The sequence below is a fragment of the Bos grunniens genome, chromosome 5 (assembly GCF_055505025.1).
Source record: "Bos grunniens cultivar Pamir isolate PY7600 chromosome 5, Bosgru_T2T1.0, whole genome shotgun sequence".
Classification (NCBI taxonomy): domain Eukaryota; kingdom Metazoa; phylum Chordata; class Mammalia; order Artiodactyla; family Bovidae; genus Bos; species Bos grunniens.
In genome coordinates, this window is record NC_141169.1 from 120829327 (window position 1) to 120846265 (window position 16939).

At 54.1% G+C, this 16939-nt stretch overlaps 1 protein-coding gene across 1 annotated transcript in view; it reads right to left on the minus strand.

Moving 5' to 3' along the window:
• Positions 1-2028: 2028 nt before the first annotated feature.
• The window catches only part of TTLL8 (tubulin tyrosine ligase like 8), a 58174-nt gene continuing 43263 nt past the window's right edge, over positions 2029-16939 (minus strand). Inside the window, exon 7 of the mRNA XM_086403386.1 lies at positions 2029-2307. Coding sequence (XP_086259512.1) covers positions 2147-2307 — 161 coding nt within the window. The 3' untranslated portion in view covers positions 2029-2146. The remainder of the gene's footprint in view (positions 2308-16939) is intronic.

Consider the following 16939-nt stretch of genomic DNA (forward strand, 5'->3'; position numbering starts at 1 on the left):
AGACGCCCTGGAGTTTCCAGGCTGTCAAAGGAGACATCCTGAAACTGTGGAGCTCTGGGGTCTCCGGTGGCTGGGTGCCCTGAGGCTGGCAGCTGGGCCAAGGCTGACTGTGGGCCTGTGGGCTCGGGGAGCCGCCCTGAACCCCCCACGGTTCCTCAGTGTCTCCCCCCTTCTCTCAGGCCTCTGTCCCAAAGTCAAGGGATGGAAGGTGGCTCGTGTCCCAGTTGTCGAGCCCAGCGGGGCTGGCAGAGAGGTGGGAGCCATCCCTGGCACCAGCCCCAGCTCCCACAAGCCTGGGACACCCCTCCAGTCCTGAGGGCCCCCGTCCGTCCTCTGGGTGTGAGAGGCTGCTCCACTTTGCTGAGCCCTTGCTTTACTGGCCACACCCTAGAGAGCACTACCCCGAGGCTGACTCTGGGGCCTGGCTTGTGCAGGGAGCACACTCTGCCCTTTCTGCATTTGGGTCCTCTGCAGAGGCCTCCACGCAGGCGCTCACAGAGCCCTGCCTGCCCCCAGGCCTACCTAGGCTGAGGTGTGGCTCAGGGGTCCTTGGTCTCCTCCCCGGGTCCAGCCTGCCTCCCGCACTGGCCGGCAGGTCTGAGCACCTCTGGCCCTGAGGGCATGTCCCCTGAGTCAGAGGCATGGAAAAGAGGGAGTCGCTGGAGAGCCCAGAGACCCCCTCCAGGGCCCAGGGAGCTGGGGATCTGCTTGGAACCCCAACAGGGCACCGCAAGCGTGGAGGGGAGCAGACCCAGCTGGCAGCACCCCTGGGCTGGCTCCCTGGGCGGCCCTAGGGCTGCCCTGGCTGCTCGCCTTTCTGTTGCCCCCTCGTCTGACCTGAGACGGGAAGTGGACTCGAGCCTCAGGAGGCAGGAACCAACATGGGAAACCCAGGCGTGGGACCCGCCGGCAAACATCACCCAGGACCATGGTCCCCGCCGCCTGCGCCCCACCCCACCCAGAAGCCAGAGTCCACTGCGCAGCCTCCCTCCCCCAGCCCGGAGCAGGCGTGGGCTCCCTTCCCCCGCCGCTGGGAGGCAGGGCCGATGGGGGTGCAGCCCTCCGGGCAGGTTCACCTGTGGTCCCCTGTGGGGTGCGGTCAGCTGTCAGCTGGGGCGTCTGGGGTGGCCGGGAAGTCCAGGCGCTAGTCCCCCCGCTGTCCCTGGCCTGGTCCCCTCTGAGTCAGGCTGCCAGAGCTCCCTGGGTCAGCCGGATGGCTCGGGTCAGGAGGGCCGTGGGCTGTGTGCCCAGACACTGTCCACCGGGCTGAGTGGGGAGGACCAGCCTGAGGCCGGTGAGTGCCCGAGGCTGCCACCTGCTTTCTCACCGGGGGGCAGGTGGGGACTGTGCACCCAGTGACTCCATGAGCACTGGCCCTTTCTGGAGTGAGGAGGCCCCACACGGCCCGGTCCTGGCCCGCCTGCCTACCGACACCCCTGGGGCCCGGAGCACACCATGCCAGTGCCGAGGGGCTGCAGGGGGTTGGAAACGAAGCCACCATGTGGCTTCACGGGGAGAAGCGTGGTGGGGATGGGTCCTTGTCCTCTGGGGCTCCGCGGCCCTGCAGGTGTGGGTGGCTGGGACGCCCCAGCCCGAGCCGAGATGCTTCAGAGGCTCACCCGCCTCCAGTCTCCGCAGCCTGCACGGCCCACGGACGGCCCGGGGGCCCGAAAGGCCACCTGAGGTGGCCCCTGAGGGGTCTGACCTAGTGCGGGCGCCCCTTCCCCCCCTCGCTTAGCACCAGGTTGGGAGGAGACGCTCGGGTGCAAAGAACCTGGAGCAGGACAGCCAGACCTTTGTTGAGTCAATGAGTGAACACAGGGCCTCTCGGGACGGGCGCCCGCCAGCGAGGAGGGCGCCTCGGAGGGGCGCCCAGGACAGAGCCCGCCTCCCGCAGGGCAGGGGTGCGGGCTGAGAGGGAGGCGTGGGGACATGGCACAGGGCTGGGGGTGCAGGGCGAGGGGCCCGGGGTGCAGGCGGGCCGGGGGCCCAGGCTCCATAAGAAACACCAAGCTGAGGATGCACAGGTTCGCTAAAATAGCTCTGTATACAAGGTCCCGCGTCTACGTGGAGGTTTTCAAAGGAACGAGCCACATTCTGGGGGCCGCGGGGCCCAGGCGCGTCGCTCCGGCCCTGGTGCTCGGCGTCACGGGGTCCACAGGCCGCTGCCCGGCTCGTCGCCGAGGGGCACGAAGGAGGCGCCCTGCAGGACGGCGGCACAGAAGGAGCGGCAGCGCTTGCAAGGACCAGCTGGCGGCAGCGAGCCACGGCACACCAGGCAGGGTGCTGGGAGGGCCCTTGGCAACCCTGCAGCAGAGAGAGAGGGAGAGGAGGGTCCTGAGACTGCGCCCGCCACCCTCAGGGATGGCGCCCGCCTCCGCCCGGATCGCGCCCACCCAGCCCCGGCCATGCCCACATGCCAGGCCCTGCCTGCCCGCCCCTTATCGCGCCCCCCGAGGCCACCCACCAACTTCCAGATTGCTCTGGTCAGTCCGTGAGGTCACGTCCACCACCCTAGACCAGGCCCACTGGTCCTGCCCCAGAACCTCGTCTCTGGCCACAGTCACGGGTCCCTGAGACTCTGCGCCCCAGGGCGTGCCCCCCTCGGACTCGCCCCCCTAAGGGCAGCCCTCACCCACTGCGAGGCGCTGGTCTCCCCAGAGGTCAGTCCCAGCTGGCTTCCAAGCCCACTCGCTCCCACACTCGCTCCCCGCTACCAGAAAAGCCGGGACCTCCACTCGAGACCAGGGGGCAAGGCCCTGGGGCCTGTGCTCATCTTCTCCGCCCCAGGAGAGGAGTCCCAGTTAGGGGCAGTGAGCAAACCCAGGGACTCTCCTAGGAGGTTATGAGCACACTCAAGATGGCTAGAGCCCACAGCCCATTGGCACCCACGAGCCTCCCCCCAAAGCCCGCCTGGCGTCCAGCCTCAGGAGCAGGGCCCCTGGACTGCCCCTCAGGGCCCGCGTAGGAGACCCGGCCAAGGACGCCTGCTGACCACGAGGGTGCTGGCTCCAGGGCCCTGTGGGCACAGGATGGGACTGCGGGACCCTTGTTCCCCACCCCCATCCCGCCTCCTCCCCTGCTGCTCAGACAGCAGCCACGTCCTCCAGAAGGACACAGTCCTCCGGCCCCGCACTGCGGAGCCTGGACGCCTGGAGCCCCATTGAGCGCTGGTGTTTCTCTAGAATTTCCCCAGTTCCTCCGACAGCCCAGGGGTGTGAGCCAGCCAGCAGGTGGGGTCAGTGCCCTCCAAGAGGCTGGACCGCCCCCCAGAACCAAGGGGCGAGGCTCCCGCAGCCTGTCCTTGCTCTCGGCGGCCGCATCTGCAGTCTTTCTCAGGGAGCCGGGTGGACCTGCACCGCGCACCCACCTCTCCCCTGCGTGCCTGCTGTGACTCAGCCTGGGGCTGCCAGGCCTCAGAAGGCTGACTCCGGGCGAGCTGCAGCCTGTGCCCGGGCCAGCGAGGGCGTGGGGGCTTCCCCAGGCTCTCCCGGCCTCGGGCCCAGCCCAGGGGTGCCACGGGCTGAGCTGCCACACCAGCTGGAGCCACCCGCAGCCCTGCCGGTAGCCTGGCTGAGTCACTTCTCCCCAGGGGCAGGCGGGGTGGGAGGGGCCGCCCGGTTCCTATGCAAAGCAGCACGCCGCTTCCCGGAGCCTGGAGCAATGCTGAGCCCAGCCCAAGGACAGGGCCTCCCCAGGGACAGGAGCTAGCCTGTCCTGCGGGGTGCGCTGGGGCTTGCATGGCACGTGGGGGTGCGGGAAGCCGGGGCAGGGGGCTGCATCTTCAGGGGAGCAGGCACAGAGGCCAAGGGGCAGGTCTGTGCAGTCCAGGCCTAACGGGCGTGGGGCTGGCCTGGCCGGGCCAGACCTGGGAAGGGTCAGGCCCTCAGGGCAGAGGGGCGCTGCGCGGTCCATTAGGGGCTGGGGGGTCACTGAGACACAGGGGAGCCCTGCGCTGCACATCCTGGGGTGAAGAAGGGGGCGTGACGGGAGCGCATGGAGGCCCCAAAGTGGGGGGTGTCCACTCAGGAGCTGGTGCTCTGGATCCAAATCAGTCCTTCTGGGAAAAAACAGCAACCTGAACTGACTCTTTGGAAAAGACTCTGATGCTGGGAAAGATTGAAGGCGGGAGGAGAAGGGGACGACAGAGGATGAGACAGTTGGACGGCATCACAGACGCGATGGACATGAGTTTGAGTGAACTCCAGACGTTGATGATGGACAGGGAGGCCTGGCGTGCTGCAGTCCATGGGGTCGCAGAGCTGGACACGACTGAGCGACTGAACTGAACTGACCATGAAACCTGAAAAACGCCTTCTTAAAAGCAACAGAAGGCAAAAAGCAAGAAACAACAAGGTGAAGTCCGCAGGGATCAGCCTTGGTGGACTGGGGCCACCCGGGCCGAGGTTCCAAGGCTTTAGGGGTTGGGGAGGCAGAAGACTACCCCCACGAGGGGTGAGAGGCACCCTGCCCCTCAAAAAGTGGCAACCCCAAAAGATTACACCATGGCAAGCCCAAAACACACCTTCCTGGCCCCAGGGAGCGTGAGGCGAGTTCTTCGTGCTGAGCAGGGTGGGTGGAAATCCCAGGGAGATTGCCCTGAGCCAGTCCCAAACAGGAAACAGGTCTGGCGACAAGTTCTCATCCCTGGGCTTGGGGCGGGGTGCGGAGGGCACCAAGCCTCAGACTATGAGCTTAAAGTGATGCGGGTGGCCTCGCTCAGGAGATGGAAGATGAGGGGCCGGGGAGGGGGTTCTGCTGGGGCACACACGGCTCTCTGAGGGGACGCGCCCGCATCCTGGAAGGAATGCAGACTCCCCGCAATCAGTTTCTTAAAGAAAATGATCCGTCTCTAGCAATCAGTTTCTTAAAGAAAATGATCCGTCTCTAGTAAACTGTGAGAGTGCCAGCAGAAACAGAACATGGCCTGAGACCTCACAAGCTGATGGAATTATCAGACTCAGAACACTACATGATTTCAATACGAGTTAGAGATTTTAGGCAAAGGAAAGGAGTTATAGAGAATAGGAAACAGAACGTGACCTGAGACCTCACAAGCTGATAGAATTATCAGACTCAGAACACTACATGATTTCAGTACGAGTTAGAGATTTTAGGCAAAGGAAAGGAATTATAGAGAATAGCCAAATTTATTAAAAAGTAGCGTTTCTAAAAAATGACTCTATAATAACTAAAACCTTTCATTGGATGGGATTCACGGTTCTCTAGACTCTGAGGACAGATGATCTGGAAGGCAGAGGAGGAGCCTAAGCTGGTGGCCCTGCAGGAAACCAAAAGGCGACTGGGAGGTGAAGTGACACGGGAGGTGGGTAGGGACGGGGAGGGCGGGGGGTGGGCAATCACCCCCGAGCTCCCAAGGCAAGGAGAGGCGGCGGGGCGGAGGCGGTACTCAAAGGGTTAAAGGCTGAGCGCTTCTCACAAACCATTAAAGACACGAGTGTGCCGATTAATAAAGCTTGGAGATTTCCAGTTTGAGTAAATACAAATAAAACCCCACACCCAGACCAGTCCTTAAAACAGTCGGAAATTTTGCAGGCAAGTAAGGCAGTTCAGTTTTGGAAAGCCGTGGACTTGTCCGAGTGTCTGAGAGCCGCGGCGACAGCCAAGGAGAAAGATGCTGAGAGGCCCCACTGGGCGCCCACTGCAGAGAGCCTGTCTCTTTCAAGGTGAGATTCCGAAAGAGGATAGATGAGAGCTTCCGTAGGGGAGTCTGAGACCTGGGGAGGGTGCAGGGTGCAGAGCTGCCGTGTGGTCTGAACACACAGTACTAATGTCCCTTGTCTCCAAGCCCCAAGGTCACTGTATTGTCCTGCTGCTGCTAAGTCGCTCCATCGTGCCCAACTCTTTGCGACCCCATGGACTGCAGCCCTCCAGGCTCCTCTGTCCATGGGAGTCTCCAGGCAAAAAACATTGGAGTGGGTTGCCATGCCCTCCTCCAAGGGATCTTCCCAACCCAGGGAGTGAACCTGTGTCTCTTAGTCTCCTGCGTTGGCAGGCAGGTTCTTTACTTTGTCTGGGCAGGAGTAAAAGTAGGATTTTCGGAACTTTAGACATTAACCTCAGCATGCAGCTAGTCATTTCTATGCAACAGCTAAAAGACCAGAGACAGAGTGTGTGACTTCCAAACCAGAAGGAGGAGAAACTGAAATGACAAAAACATTAATGAAAATAAAGCAAAGAGAAAGATGAACACGAGCTGGAGAAGGATAAACAGACATCAGATGCAATCAAATGAGAGGTCCTGAGGGCGTGAGGCTCCACTTCCCTCCAACACTTCGGTCTCACCCGTTTCTCCCAGTAGGCTTCAAATGTGACTCCCCTCACCTATGGAAGGGGACTCAAGCTGGCTGGACATTTTACTATGTGCCAGGTACTGCTGGACACGATAAAGCAGCCAATGCCAGAGCTAGAAAGTGATGGAGCTGGGATTTAGAACACTGGCTCAGCAGGTGTGCCCCGGCCCCAGGCAGACCCCTCACGTCACATCAGGACGGGCTTGTGGCCAGCAGGACAGGGCAGAAGTGACCCAGTGTGACTTCTCAGGCTGAGCCACAGAAGACATGACTCCAGGGCCTGTGTGGAATTTCTTGTTCTGCGGATGCTCCACCTGCCGTGAGGTCACTCAGGCGGCCCTTTGGAGAGTCCGTGAGGTGAGGACGTGAGGCCTCCAGCCCTCGTCCGGGTGAGAGAACTCTTGGAAAGCAGACCCCCACCCCCGGCCCAGTCAAGCCTTCACGTGACCCAGCCTCAGCCACGGCCTTGACCGAACCTCATGCAAGACCTGGGCTTGGACCACAAGGTTAAGGCCGTCTCGGATCCCTGGCCCTCAGAAACGTGTTGGGCAAGCGGTGTTTGTTGTTCTGGAGTAATCTGTGTGCACAATCCACGCCATCTGTGTACACAGACGATCACACAGGATGGAAATGCGAAACGCGCTGGTTAAGAGCGGGGTCAGTTTGGGTTCAGAGTTTCGGTGCTCTTGCCCTCTGAGACAGACTGCATTCTGTCTGTGGAGTGTGTCTCTCCCAGAATAAACCCACTTTCACTCTAAAAAAAAAGAAATCAGATTTTATGCAGAGAAATATGTAAGACCCAAGATTAGGGAGTGACTGAAAAGAAAACATACACCCAGGAAAATTCGAACCAAAATAAAGTTAATAACAGAGTCTGAAGAAACGCAGAGCAAAAGTTGTCAGGATCGTAAGAAGCCGATGTGTCCCCAAAGGTTGTCATCATACTTGGGACGTGCAGACAAGAAAAAGCAGAAAGAACACGGAAGATGTGAACGCCACACTAAAGACCCGGCCGCGCTTGTGACACTCGGCAAGCACGGAGCACGCTCTGGCCTCCAACACCCCACACGAAGCTCTGCTGCCGCAGTGACCCAGCTCCGGTCGAAACGTGATTATGCCGACAAGAAAAATCCATGCCACGTCCAAAATCTGATGCGAATGTACTGAAAGGAAACCGATTTCTAAATGACCTAGAGATCAAAGAAATAATTGTACTGAAAACTAGAAAATGTTGATCTGAATAATACCCCAAACACTGCATTTCAAAAATTTTCAGATAATTAAAGCAGAAAATAAAGGGTAATTGCCAACCTTAACTTGCCTGTCATGTATCAAAAAGAAGAAATGCCAAATATTAAGATCCAACCAGCTTGTAGCTCAAGAAGTTAGAAGAAAAACAAACCCAAATAACAAATGCCTACTTAGGTCTTCTGTCCATTTTTTGATTGGGTTGCTTGTTTGTTTATTTTTTAATATTGAGCTGCATCAGCTGTTTGTATATTTTGGAGGTTAATCCATTGTCACTTGCTTGATTTGGAAATATTAAATAGCTACTGGGAGGCTGCTGTGCCGACAGGGAGCTCAGCTCAGTGCTCTGCGGGGACCGAGCCGGATGGGGTTGGGCGGGGGGAGGGAGGTCCATGAGGGCGGGACATATGTATACACATGGCTGAGCCACCTCAGTGTACAGCAGAGACCAACACAACATCTTAAAGCAATTACACCCCAATTAAATATATATATGCACACACCAAGTGAGTGAAAGTCGCTCAGTTGGGTCTGACTCTTTGCAACCTGTCCATGGAGTTCTCCAGGCCAGACTACTGGAGCGGGTAGCTGTTCCCTTCTCCAGGGGATCTTCCCAAACTAGGGATCAAACCCAGGTCTCCCACATTGCAGGCGGATTCTTTACCAACCGAGCTCTGAGCAAAGCCCATGCATACACATATACAGGAAGACAAATAAAACCCCAAATGCAAGAGCCAGGGAAGCAAATTGAAAGTTCAACAAAGCCTCAGGCTGGTTCTCTGAGAAGCTGAATAAAGCGACAGGCCTTGGCGACGCTCGCTGACGGCAGCGGGGGTAGCAATGTTAGATATAAAAGTGAAACGTCTCTCATCCTGCAGACTTTAAAGAGATGACGAAGGAAGACAAGGTCCACTTCTCAGTCCTACAGGGATGGATGCCCCTCATACGAACAGAGTGACACCACCATCTCCGGAGATTCAGGGGAAACGGTGCAGATCCTGTGTCATTCATGATAAACAGAGAAAAGAAAACCACTCCCAGCTGACAAGGAGTGTCCCTTGTTCAAGAGCGTGTGTTTGTGGGGACCTTACTCCGGCCTCGTTACTGGACTCCTGCCTGCTCCCCTCAGTGCAGGGGGGCAGGAACCAGGACAAGGCGGACAGACTGGAAAGGGACGCGGATGGACACTGCTGGGAGTGCAGCGCGGGACATCCGAGAAGACACAAGCTGGCGGGACCAGGAGGGGAGCCCTGCAGGAGGCGGGCTGCAGGGGCAGCGTGCAAGAGCCGCGGGCACGTCAACACATTAGCACAAATAATTGCGAAATAAATTTTAAAACACCATTTATATCGTTCATATGTAGAATCTTAAATAACTCAAACTCACAGGAACAGAGATAGAAAGGTGACTGCCAGGAGGGAGCCCTGGGCGGTGGGGAGAGGGGGGCAAGCGCTCAGCTGGCAGGTGGGCGAGGCCTGAGGACCAGATGTGAGACCTGGCGGCCACAGCTGACCACCAAGCTGGCGTCACCAACAGTAAACGTTCTCACCAAGAGAAGAGCAAAAGATTAATACCCACCATTTATTAAAGTCGCAAAGTCAATTGATAAAAATACACATGTAAAAGTATAGAAAATACATCTGATACATAGGAATTCATTTGATGAGAAAAAATCCACCCTAAAAATATTGCTTAGGAAAACCAAAGAATATAGTATGTAAATAAATGTCAAGATACATCAAGTGGGTAGATTGGGAGTCTCAGCATCATGAGGCCGTCAATTCTCCTTAAAATGATTGGTAGATTTGACACAGTCAGTTCAGTTCAGTTGCTCAGTCATCTCCGACTCTTTGCGACCCCATGGACTGCAGCATGCCAGGCTTCCCTGTCCATCACCAGCTCCTGGAGTTTGCTCAAACTCATGCCCATTGAGTCCATGATGCCATCCAACCATCTCATCCTCTGTGATCCCATTCTCCTCCCACCTTCAATCCTTCCCAGCATCAGGGTCTTTCTCAGTGAGTCAGTTTTTCGCATCAGGTGGCCAAAGCGTTGGAGTTTCAGCTTCAGCATCAGTCCTTCCAATGAATATTCAGGACTGATTTCCCTTAGGATGGACTGGTTGGATCTCCTTGCAGTCCAAGGGACTCTCAAGAGTCTTCTCCAACACCACACTTCAAAAGCATCAATTCTTCGGCGCTCAGCTTTCTTTATGGTCCGACTCTCACATCCACACATGACTACTGGAAAAACCATAGATTTGACTAGATGGACCTTTGTTGGTAAAGTAATGTCTCTGCTTTTTAATATGCTATCTATATTGGTCATAACTTTTCTTCCAGGAAGCAAGTGTCTTTTAATTTCATGGCTGCAGTCACCACCTGCAGTGATTTTGGAGCCCAGAAACATAAAGTCTCTCATTGTTTCCACTGTTTCCCCATCTATTTGCCACGAAGTGATGAGACGGATGCCATGATCTTAGTTTTCTGAATGTCGAGTTTTAAGCCAACTTTTTCACTCTCCTCTTTCACTTTCATCAAGAGACTTTTTAGTTCCTCTTCACTTTCTGCCATAAGGGTGGTGTCATCTGCATGTCATCTGAGGTTATTGATATTTCTCCCGGCAATCTTGATTCCAGCTTGTGCTTCTTCCAGCCCAGCATTTCTCATGATGTACTCTGCATAGAAGTTAAATAAACAGGGTGACAATATACAGCCTTGACGTACTCCTTTTCCTATTTGGAACCAGTCTGTTGTTCTACCTGCCTCTTGAGAAATCTGTATGCAGGTCAGGAAGCAACAGTTAGAACTGGACATGGACATGATATATATATCATATATATATATATATGATATAAGGATATGCAAATTTAAATAGAGGTGGATGAAGACTTATATATATAAAAGATTAACTGCAAGGGGAAAAGAACAGTAGGAAAGGCAAACAAAGGAATAAATGTAGAAAAAATAATAATAGGTTTAAAAAATTAAAATTAAAAAAAGAGAAAAGAAAAAAAACAACTCTCCAGAACTGCAAAAGCCCAATATAGAGGCAGAGGTTTATAGCAACAATTAAAAATGTGACTGAGGAAAAAAAGCTCAAAAGCGTAGTTAGATTTCATAGTGCCAATAGAACTGACAACTACAACAGTGATGGGGGAAAAAAGAAAAAAAATCCAAAAGAACCTACAGAACAAGTCAAACGTAAGAATAATACGCGTTTTTCTTGAGTCACTGCTGTCAGAGTCCGTTCCCTCGTTGGGAGTCCCAGTCCGCCTCGCCTCCTAGGATGCCCTCTGCCACCATGCTGACCCCGGACCTGCTGCAGGGGCAGCTCAGATGCTAATCTGTTCCTGTTCCTCTGTGTTCTTGCTTCCAATGTTCAGAGGTATCAGAGCTAGTGCTGCTTCTTTTGTGGGAGCTCTCAATGACCTTTCATATATTCCACGACACAGAGTCTGCCTAGCTGATCGTGTGGATTTAATCTGCAGCTTGTACAGCTGGTGGGAAGGTTTTGGGTCTTATTCCTTAGCCACACTGCCGCTGGGTTTCAACTGTGGTTTTATTTCCACCTCTGCATGTGGGCTGTCCACTGGGGTTTGCCCCTGAGGCTGCCCTGGAGGACTTGGGTTTGCTCCTGTGAGGGCCAGGTGTGGAGGCGGTGCAGTTGCCTGGGTCGCAGGGGTTCCGGCAGCACCAGGTACTCAGGGGGGTTGGCGGCTAGGGCAGCAGGAAATACAGTGCTCTAGAAGGGTATGGCAACCAGTATTGGCCAGTACGCTCCAGTATTCTTGCCTGGAAAACCCCTTCCCTGACAGAAAAGCCTGGCAGGCCACAGTCTATAGGATTGCAAAGTGTGCTCCATCCAGGGTACGTACGGCTGCGGCAAGGACTGTCTGATTCACGTTCCATTTAGGCTGCCACAGACCAGCTGTTTCCCTCTCAGCCTTAAATGCTTCTCTGACTCAGACAACTGCCCCAGTGTGGGGACTGGACCCCTGCTTCAGTTCCGCCACCCACCGAGGGCAGGTCGGGTCCTACCAACTCCTGTTTTTCATGCTAGTTCCTTCGTCCTACCGAGTTTTGCACGTTCTGTAAATTCTTTCCTGCTGGTCAGGTCCTCCTGTCTGCTCTCAGCTGGTGTTCTGTGTGCACTTCTGTGTCTGAAGGTGTATTCCTGATGTATCCGTGGAGAGAGAGGTACGCCATGTCCACCTACTCCTCCACCATCTTGTTCCTCTCCCCTCTGCCTTTTTAAAATCCAGCTTGAACATCTGGAAGTTCACAGTTCCTGTACTGTTGAAGCCTGGCTTGGAGAATTTTGAGCATTACTTTGCTAGAGATGAGTGCGTTTGTGCAGTAGTTTGAGCATTCTTTGGCATTGCCTTTCTTTGGGATTGGAATGAAAACTGACCTTTTCTAGTTCTGTGGCCACTGCTGAGTTTTCCAAATTTGCTGGCATATTGAATGCAGCACTTTCACAGCATCATCTTTTAGGATTTGAAATAGGTCAACTGGAATTCCATCACCTCCACAAGCTTTGTTCATAGTGATGCTTCCTAAGGCCCAGTTGACTTCAGACTCCAGGACGTCTGGCTCTAGGTGAGTGATCACACCATCGTGATTGTCTGGGTCGTGAAGCTCTTTTTTGTACAGTTCTTCTGTGTATTTTTGCCACCTCTTCTTAATATCTTCTGCTTCTGTCAGGTCCACACCATTTCTGTCCTTTACTGAGCCCATCTTTGCATGAAATGTTCCCTTTATCTCTAATTTTCTTGAAGAAATCTCTAGTCTTTTCCATTCTATTGTTTTCCCCTATTTGTTTGCATTGATCACTGAGGAAGGCTTTCTTATCTCTCCTTGCTATTCTTTGGAACTCTGCATTCAGATGGGTATATCTTTCCTTTTCTCCTTTGCTTTTAGCTCCTCTTCTTTTGTAAGCTACTTGTAAGGCCTCCTCAGACAGCCATTTTGGCTTTTTGCATTTCTTTTCCATGGGGATGGTCTTGATCCCTGTCTCCTGTACTGTGTCACGAACCTCCGTCCATAGTTCATCAGGCACTCTGTCTATCAGATCTAGTCCCTTGAATCTATTTGTCACTTACACTGTATAATCACAAGGGATTTGGTTTAGGTCATACCTGAACGGTCTAGTGGTTTTCCCTACTTTCTTCAATTTAAGTCTGAATCTGACAGTGTTCAGAGTTAAATTGAAGAAAGTAGGGAAAAACTAGAGATCTCTTCAAGAAAATTAGATACCAAGGGAACATTTCATCCAAAGATGGGCTCAATAAAGGACAGAAACGGTATGGACCGAACAGAAGCAGAAGATAATAAGAAGAGGTGGCAAGAATACACAGAAGAACTGTACAAAAAAGATATTCATGACCCAGATAACCACAATGGTGTGATCACTCACCTAGAGTCAGACATCCTGCTGTCCGAAGTCAAGTGGGCCTTAGGAAGCATCACTACGAACAAAGCCAGTGGCAGTGATGGAATTCCTGCTGAGCTATTTCAAATCTTAAAAGACGACGCCGTTAAAGTGATGCACTCAACATGCCAGCAAATTTGGAAAACTCAGCAGTGGGCACGGGACTGGAAAAGGTCAGTTTTGACTCCAATCCCAAAGAAAGGCAATGCAAAGAACACTCAAACTACTGTACAACCACACTTATCTCACACTGCAGCAAAGTAATGCTCAAAATTCTCCAAGCCAGGCTTCAACAGTACATGAACCAAGAATTTCCATATGTTCAAGCTGGATTTAGCAAAGGCAGAGGAACCAGAGATTAAATTGCCAACATCTGTTGGATCACAGAAAAAGCAAGAGAGTGCCAGAAAAACATCTACTTCTGCTTCATTGACTATGCCAAAACCTTTGACTGTGTGGATCACAACAAACTATGGAAGATTCTCGAAGAGATGGGAATACCAGACCGTGTCACCTGCCTCCTTAGAAATCTGTATTCGGGTCAAGAAGCAACAGTTAGAATGGCACGTGGAATAACAGACTGGTTCCAAATTGGGAAAGGAGTCCGTCAAGGCTGTATATCGTCACCCTGCTTATTTAACTTCTATGCAGAGTACATCATGCAAAATGCCGGGCTGGGTGAAACACAGCTGGAATCAAGATTGCCAGGAGAAATATCAATAACCTCAGATACCCAGATGACACCACCCTTATGGCAGAAAGTGAAGAAGAGCTAAAGTTCCTCTTGGTGAAAGTGAAAGAAGAGAGTGAACAAGTTGGCTTAAAACTCAACATTCAAAAAATGAAGATCATGGCATCCGGTCCTGTCACTTCATGGCAAATGGGGCAACAATGGAAACAGTGAGAGACTTTATTTTCTTGGGCTCCAAAATCACTGCAGGTGGTGACTGCAGCCATGAAATTAAAAGACACTTGCTTCTTGGAAGAAAAGTTATGACCAACCTTAACAGCATATTAAAAAGCAGAGACCTTACTTTACAGGCAAAGGTCTGTATAGTCAAGGCTATGGCTTTTCCAGTGGTCAGTTACAGATGTGAGAGTTGGACTATAAAGAAAGCTGAGCTCTGAAGAATTGATGCTTCTGAACTGTGGTGTTGGAGAAGACTCTTGAGAGTCCCTTGGTCTGCAAGGAGATCCAACCAGTCCATCCTAAAGGAAATCAGTCCTCAATATTCATTGGAAGGACTGATGCTGAAGCTGAAACTCCAATAGTTTGGCCACCTGATATGAAGAACTGACTCACTGGAAAAAACTCTGATTCTGGGAAAGATTGAAGGCAGGAGGAGAAGGGGACAACAGAGGATGAGATGATTGGATAGCATCACCGACTCGATGGGCATAAGTTTGAGCAAGCTCTGGGAATTGGTGATGGAGAGAGAAGCCTAGTGTGCTGCAGTCCATGGGGTCGCAAAGAGTTGGACACGACTGGGTGACTGAACTGAAGTGAACTGAGCACGGCCCCCCCATCAGAACAGGACCCAGTTTCCCCCTCAGTCAGTCTCTCCCACCAGGAAGCTTCCATAAGCCTCTTATCCTTATCCATCAGAGGGCAGACAGAATGAAAACTACAATCACAGAAAACTAGCCAAACTGATCACATGGACCACAGCCTTGTCTAACTCAATGAAATTGAGCCATGCCGTGTGGGGCCACTCAAGACGGGCGGGTCATGGTGGAGAGTTCTGATAGAATGTGGTTCACTGGAGAAGGGAATGGCGAACCACTTCAGTATTCTTCCCTTGAGAACCCCATGAACAGTATGAAAAGGCAAAAAAAAAAAAAAAAGGTTTGTCAGGACTGCAGTCAAATTCCCTCCAGGCTGTCTCTGTAGTAATCTGCAAGCTGATTCTAAAATGTAAAAGGAGATGAGAAGACAGAACAGTCCAGGAGATCCTGGGCAGGAAACAGCATCAGAGAATTTAGCTGCTGCTTTTCAAAACCTACTTCAAAGCTGCACTGATTAAGACAAGGGTGGGACTTCTCTGGTGGTACAGTAGATAAGAATCCACCTGCCAATGCAGGGGATATGGGTTTGATCCCCAGTCTGGGAAGATCCCACATGCCGCGGAGCAACCAAGCCTGTGCACCACAACTCCTGAAGTCTGCGTTTCTAGAGCCCGCGTTCTGCAACGAGAGAAGCTGCTGCAATGAGAAGGCCAGGTACCACCCAAGGCCAGAGAGGCTGGCACAGGCGAGCATGTTCTGGGGGGGTCCACGCGTGGCTAGACAGCCTGGGCTGATGGAAGTCAGAGAGCGGTCATCCCACGACGGGAGGACAGAGTGGGAAGGGGCACAGGAAACCTTCCAGAGAGAACTGTCCCTGTTCTCCATGTCCCTGCTCTGTGGCATTAAAACCAACAAGCAGCCAGAAAAAAAATCTAACGAAAGATGTGCCAGACTGCTGCCCTGAAAAACCACCAAACACGGTCCAGAGAAAATCAAAGACAGTCTCATTAAATGGAGTAGACCTGATTTTGATTAGAAAGACTCAGTATAAGAAAGACATCAGTTCTCCCCTCTGCAGATTCAAGGCGACTCCAGTCAAAGTCCTGGCAGCTCCCCCCTCCCCGAGCCTTCCTTGGGCTTCTCAGGTGGCTCAACGGTAAAGAATCCGCCCTCAGGGCAGGAGACAGGAGAAACGGGTTTGATTCCGGGAAGATCCCCTGGAGGAGGAAAAGGCTACCCACTCCAGTGTTCTTGCCTGGAAAATTCCATGGACAGAAAAGCCTGGCGGGCTACAGACCACGCGGTCACAAACAGTCGTCCGTGACTGAGTGACTGAGCACTCCTCCCTTCTGTCTCTCTTTTTTGTTACTCCTGCGATTGACCTTAACACACATGTCAGGCTGACCCTAACACACATATGGAAACGCAAGGGCCCAGACAGCCACTGTGCAGAGCGTGTGTCCCCTGCTGCTGGCCAGGCCTAGCCCGTGACCTGCTGCCACCCACGGACCGGGGGTGGAGGCTGACCCCGCTGGCCTGGCCGCCTGGCTGTCGTGAGACAAACACGCCCCAGGCAGCCAGCCACACGGGATGAGCATCTTGAAGTTCTGGCGGGAGCCCAGCCGGTAGCCTGGAAGCAGGTGCAGCCTGGCCCCCTGTCGGTCTCCGCCGCAGCGTGTGACCCCGATGACTCACATCACTGGAGCTCCACCACGCGCCGTCCCAGCAGCACAGACCCGCCCGGACACACGTGGGGGTCCTCTCAACAGCATCTAAAAGGTGCCGTGGCCTTGGGAACCAGCTGGTGGAGGCCAGGGGGCTGCAGGAAGTTGGCCCCCTCCCCTCCCAGAGGCACTGAGACCGAGGCAAACCTCAGCCACGGTGACACTACTCCTGGTGGCACCGGGGCCAGAGGGCCACGTGTGCCCCACGGACACAGCCAGGTGCCTCTCTGGAGCGACTCTCGAGAATGGGTGCACCCCGAGCAGTCCCGGAGGATGCTCGTCCAGAGCGGCTGCAGGAGAAATCTTGACTCCTACGACGGGCAGGAGGCGCCTGAGCCCAGCAGAGTCGCCCCCTTGGACCCAAGTGGGCCCCGGGAGAGGACGGGCCGGGGCGCAGGGCAGCAGTGGTGTCCTGCCCTTCCCTGTGATGGCCGAGCCTGGGGACCTGAGTATGGGGAGGCGGCCCGCCAGGAGGCGGCAGCAGGACCCAGGGGGCGGAGCACCGCGGAGCCAGCAGAGCCCGGCTGGGGAGCCAGGCTCTCATCTGCTCTCCAGCCACAGACAAAACGGAGACACTTGCAGGGAGACCGACCGGCAGGGGCGCAGCCTCCAGCCAGGCCGACTGCGGCTGCCTCGTGCTCTGCCAGGCACTCAGAAGGGGCAGGCGGGGCAGGAGGCTCCTGGGGGGTGGGCATGGATTGGCCCCGGAGTCCC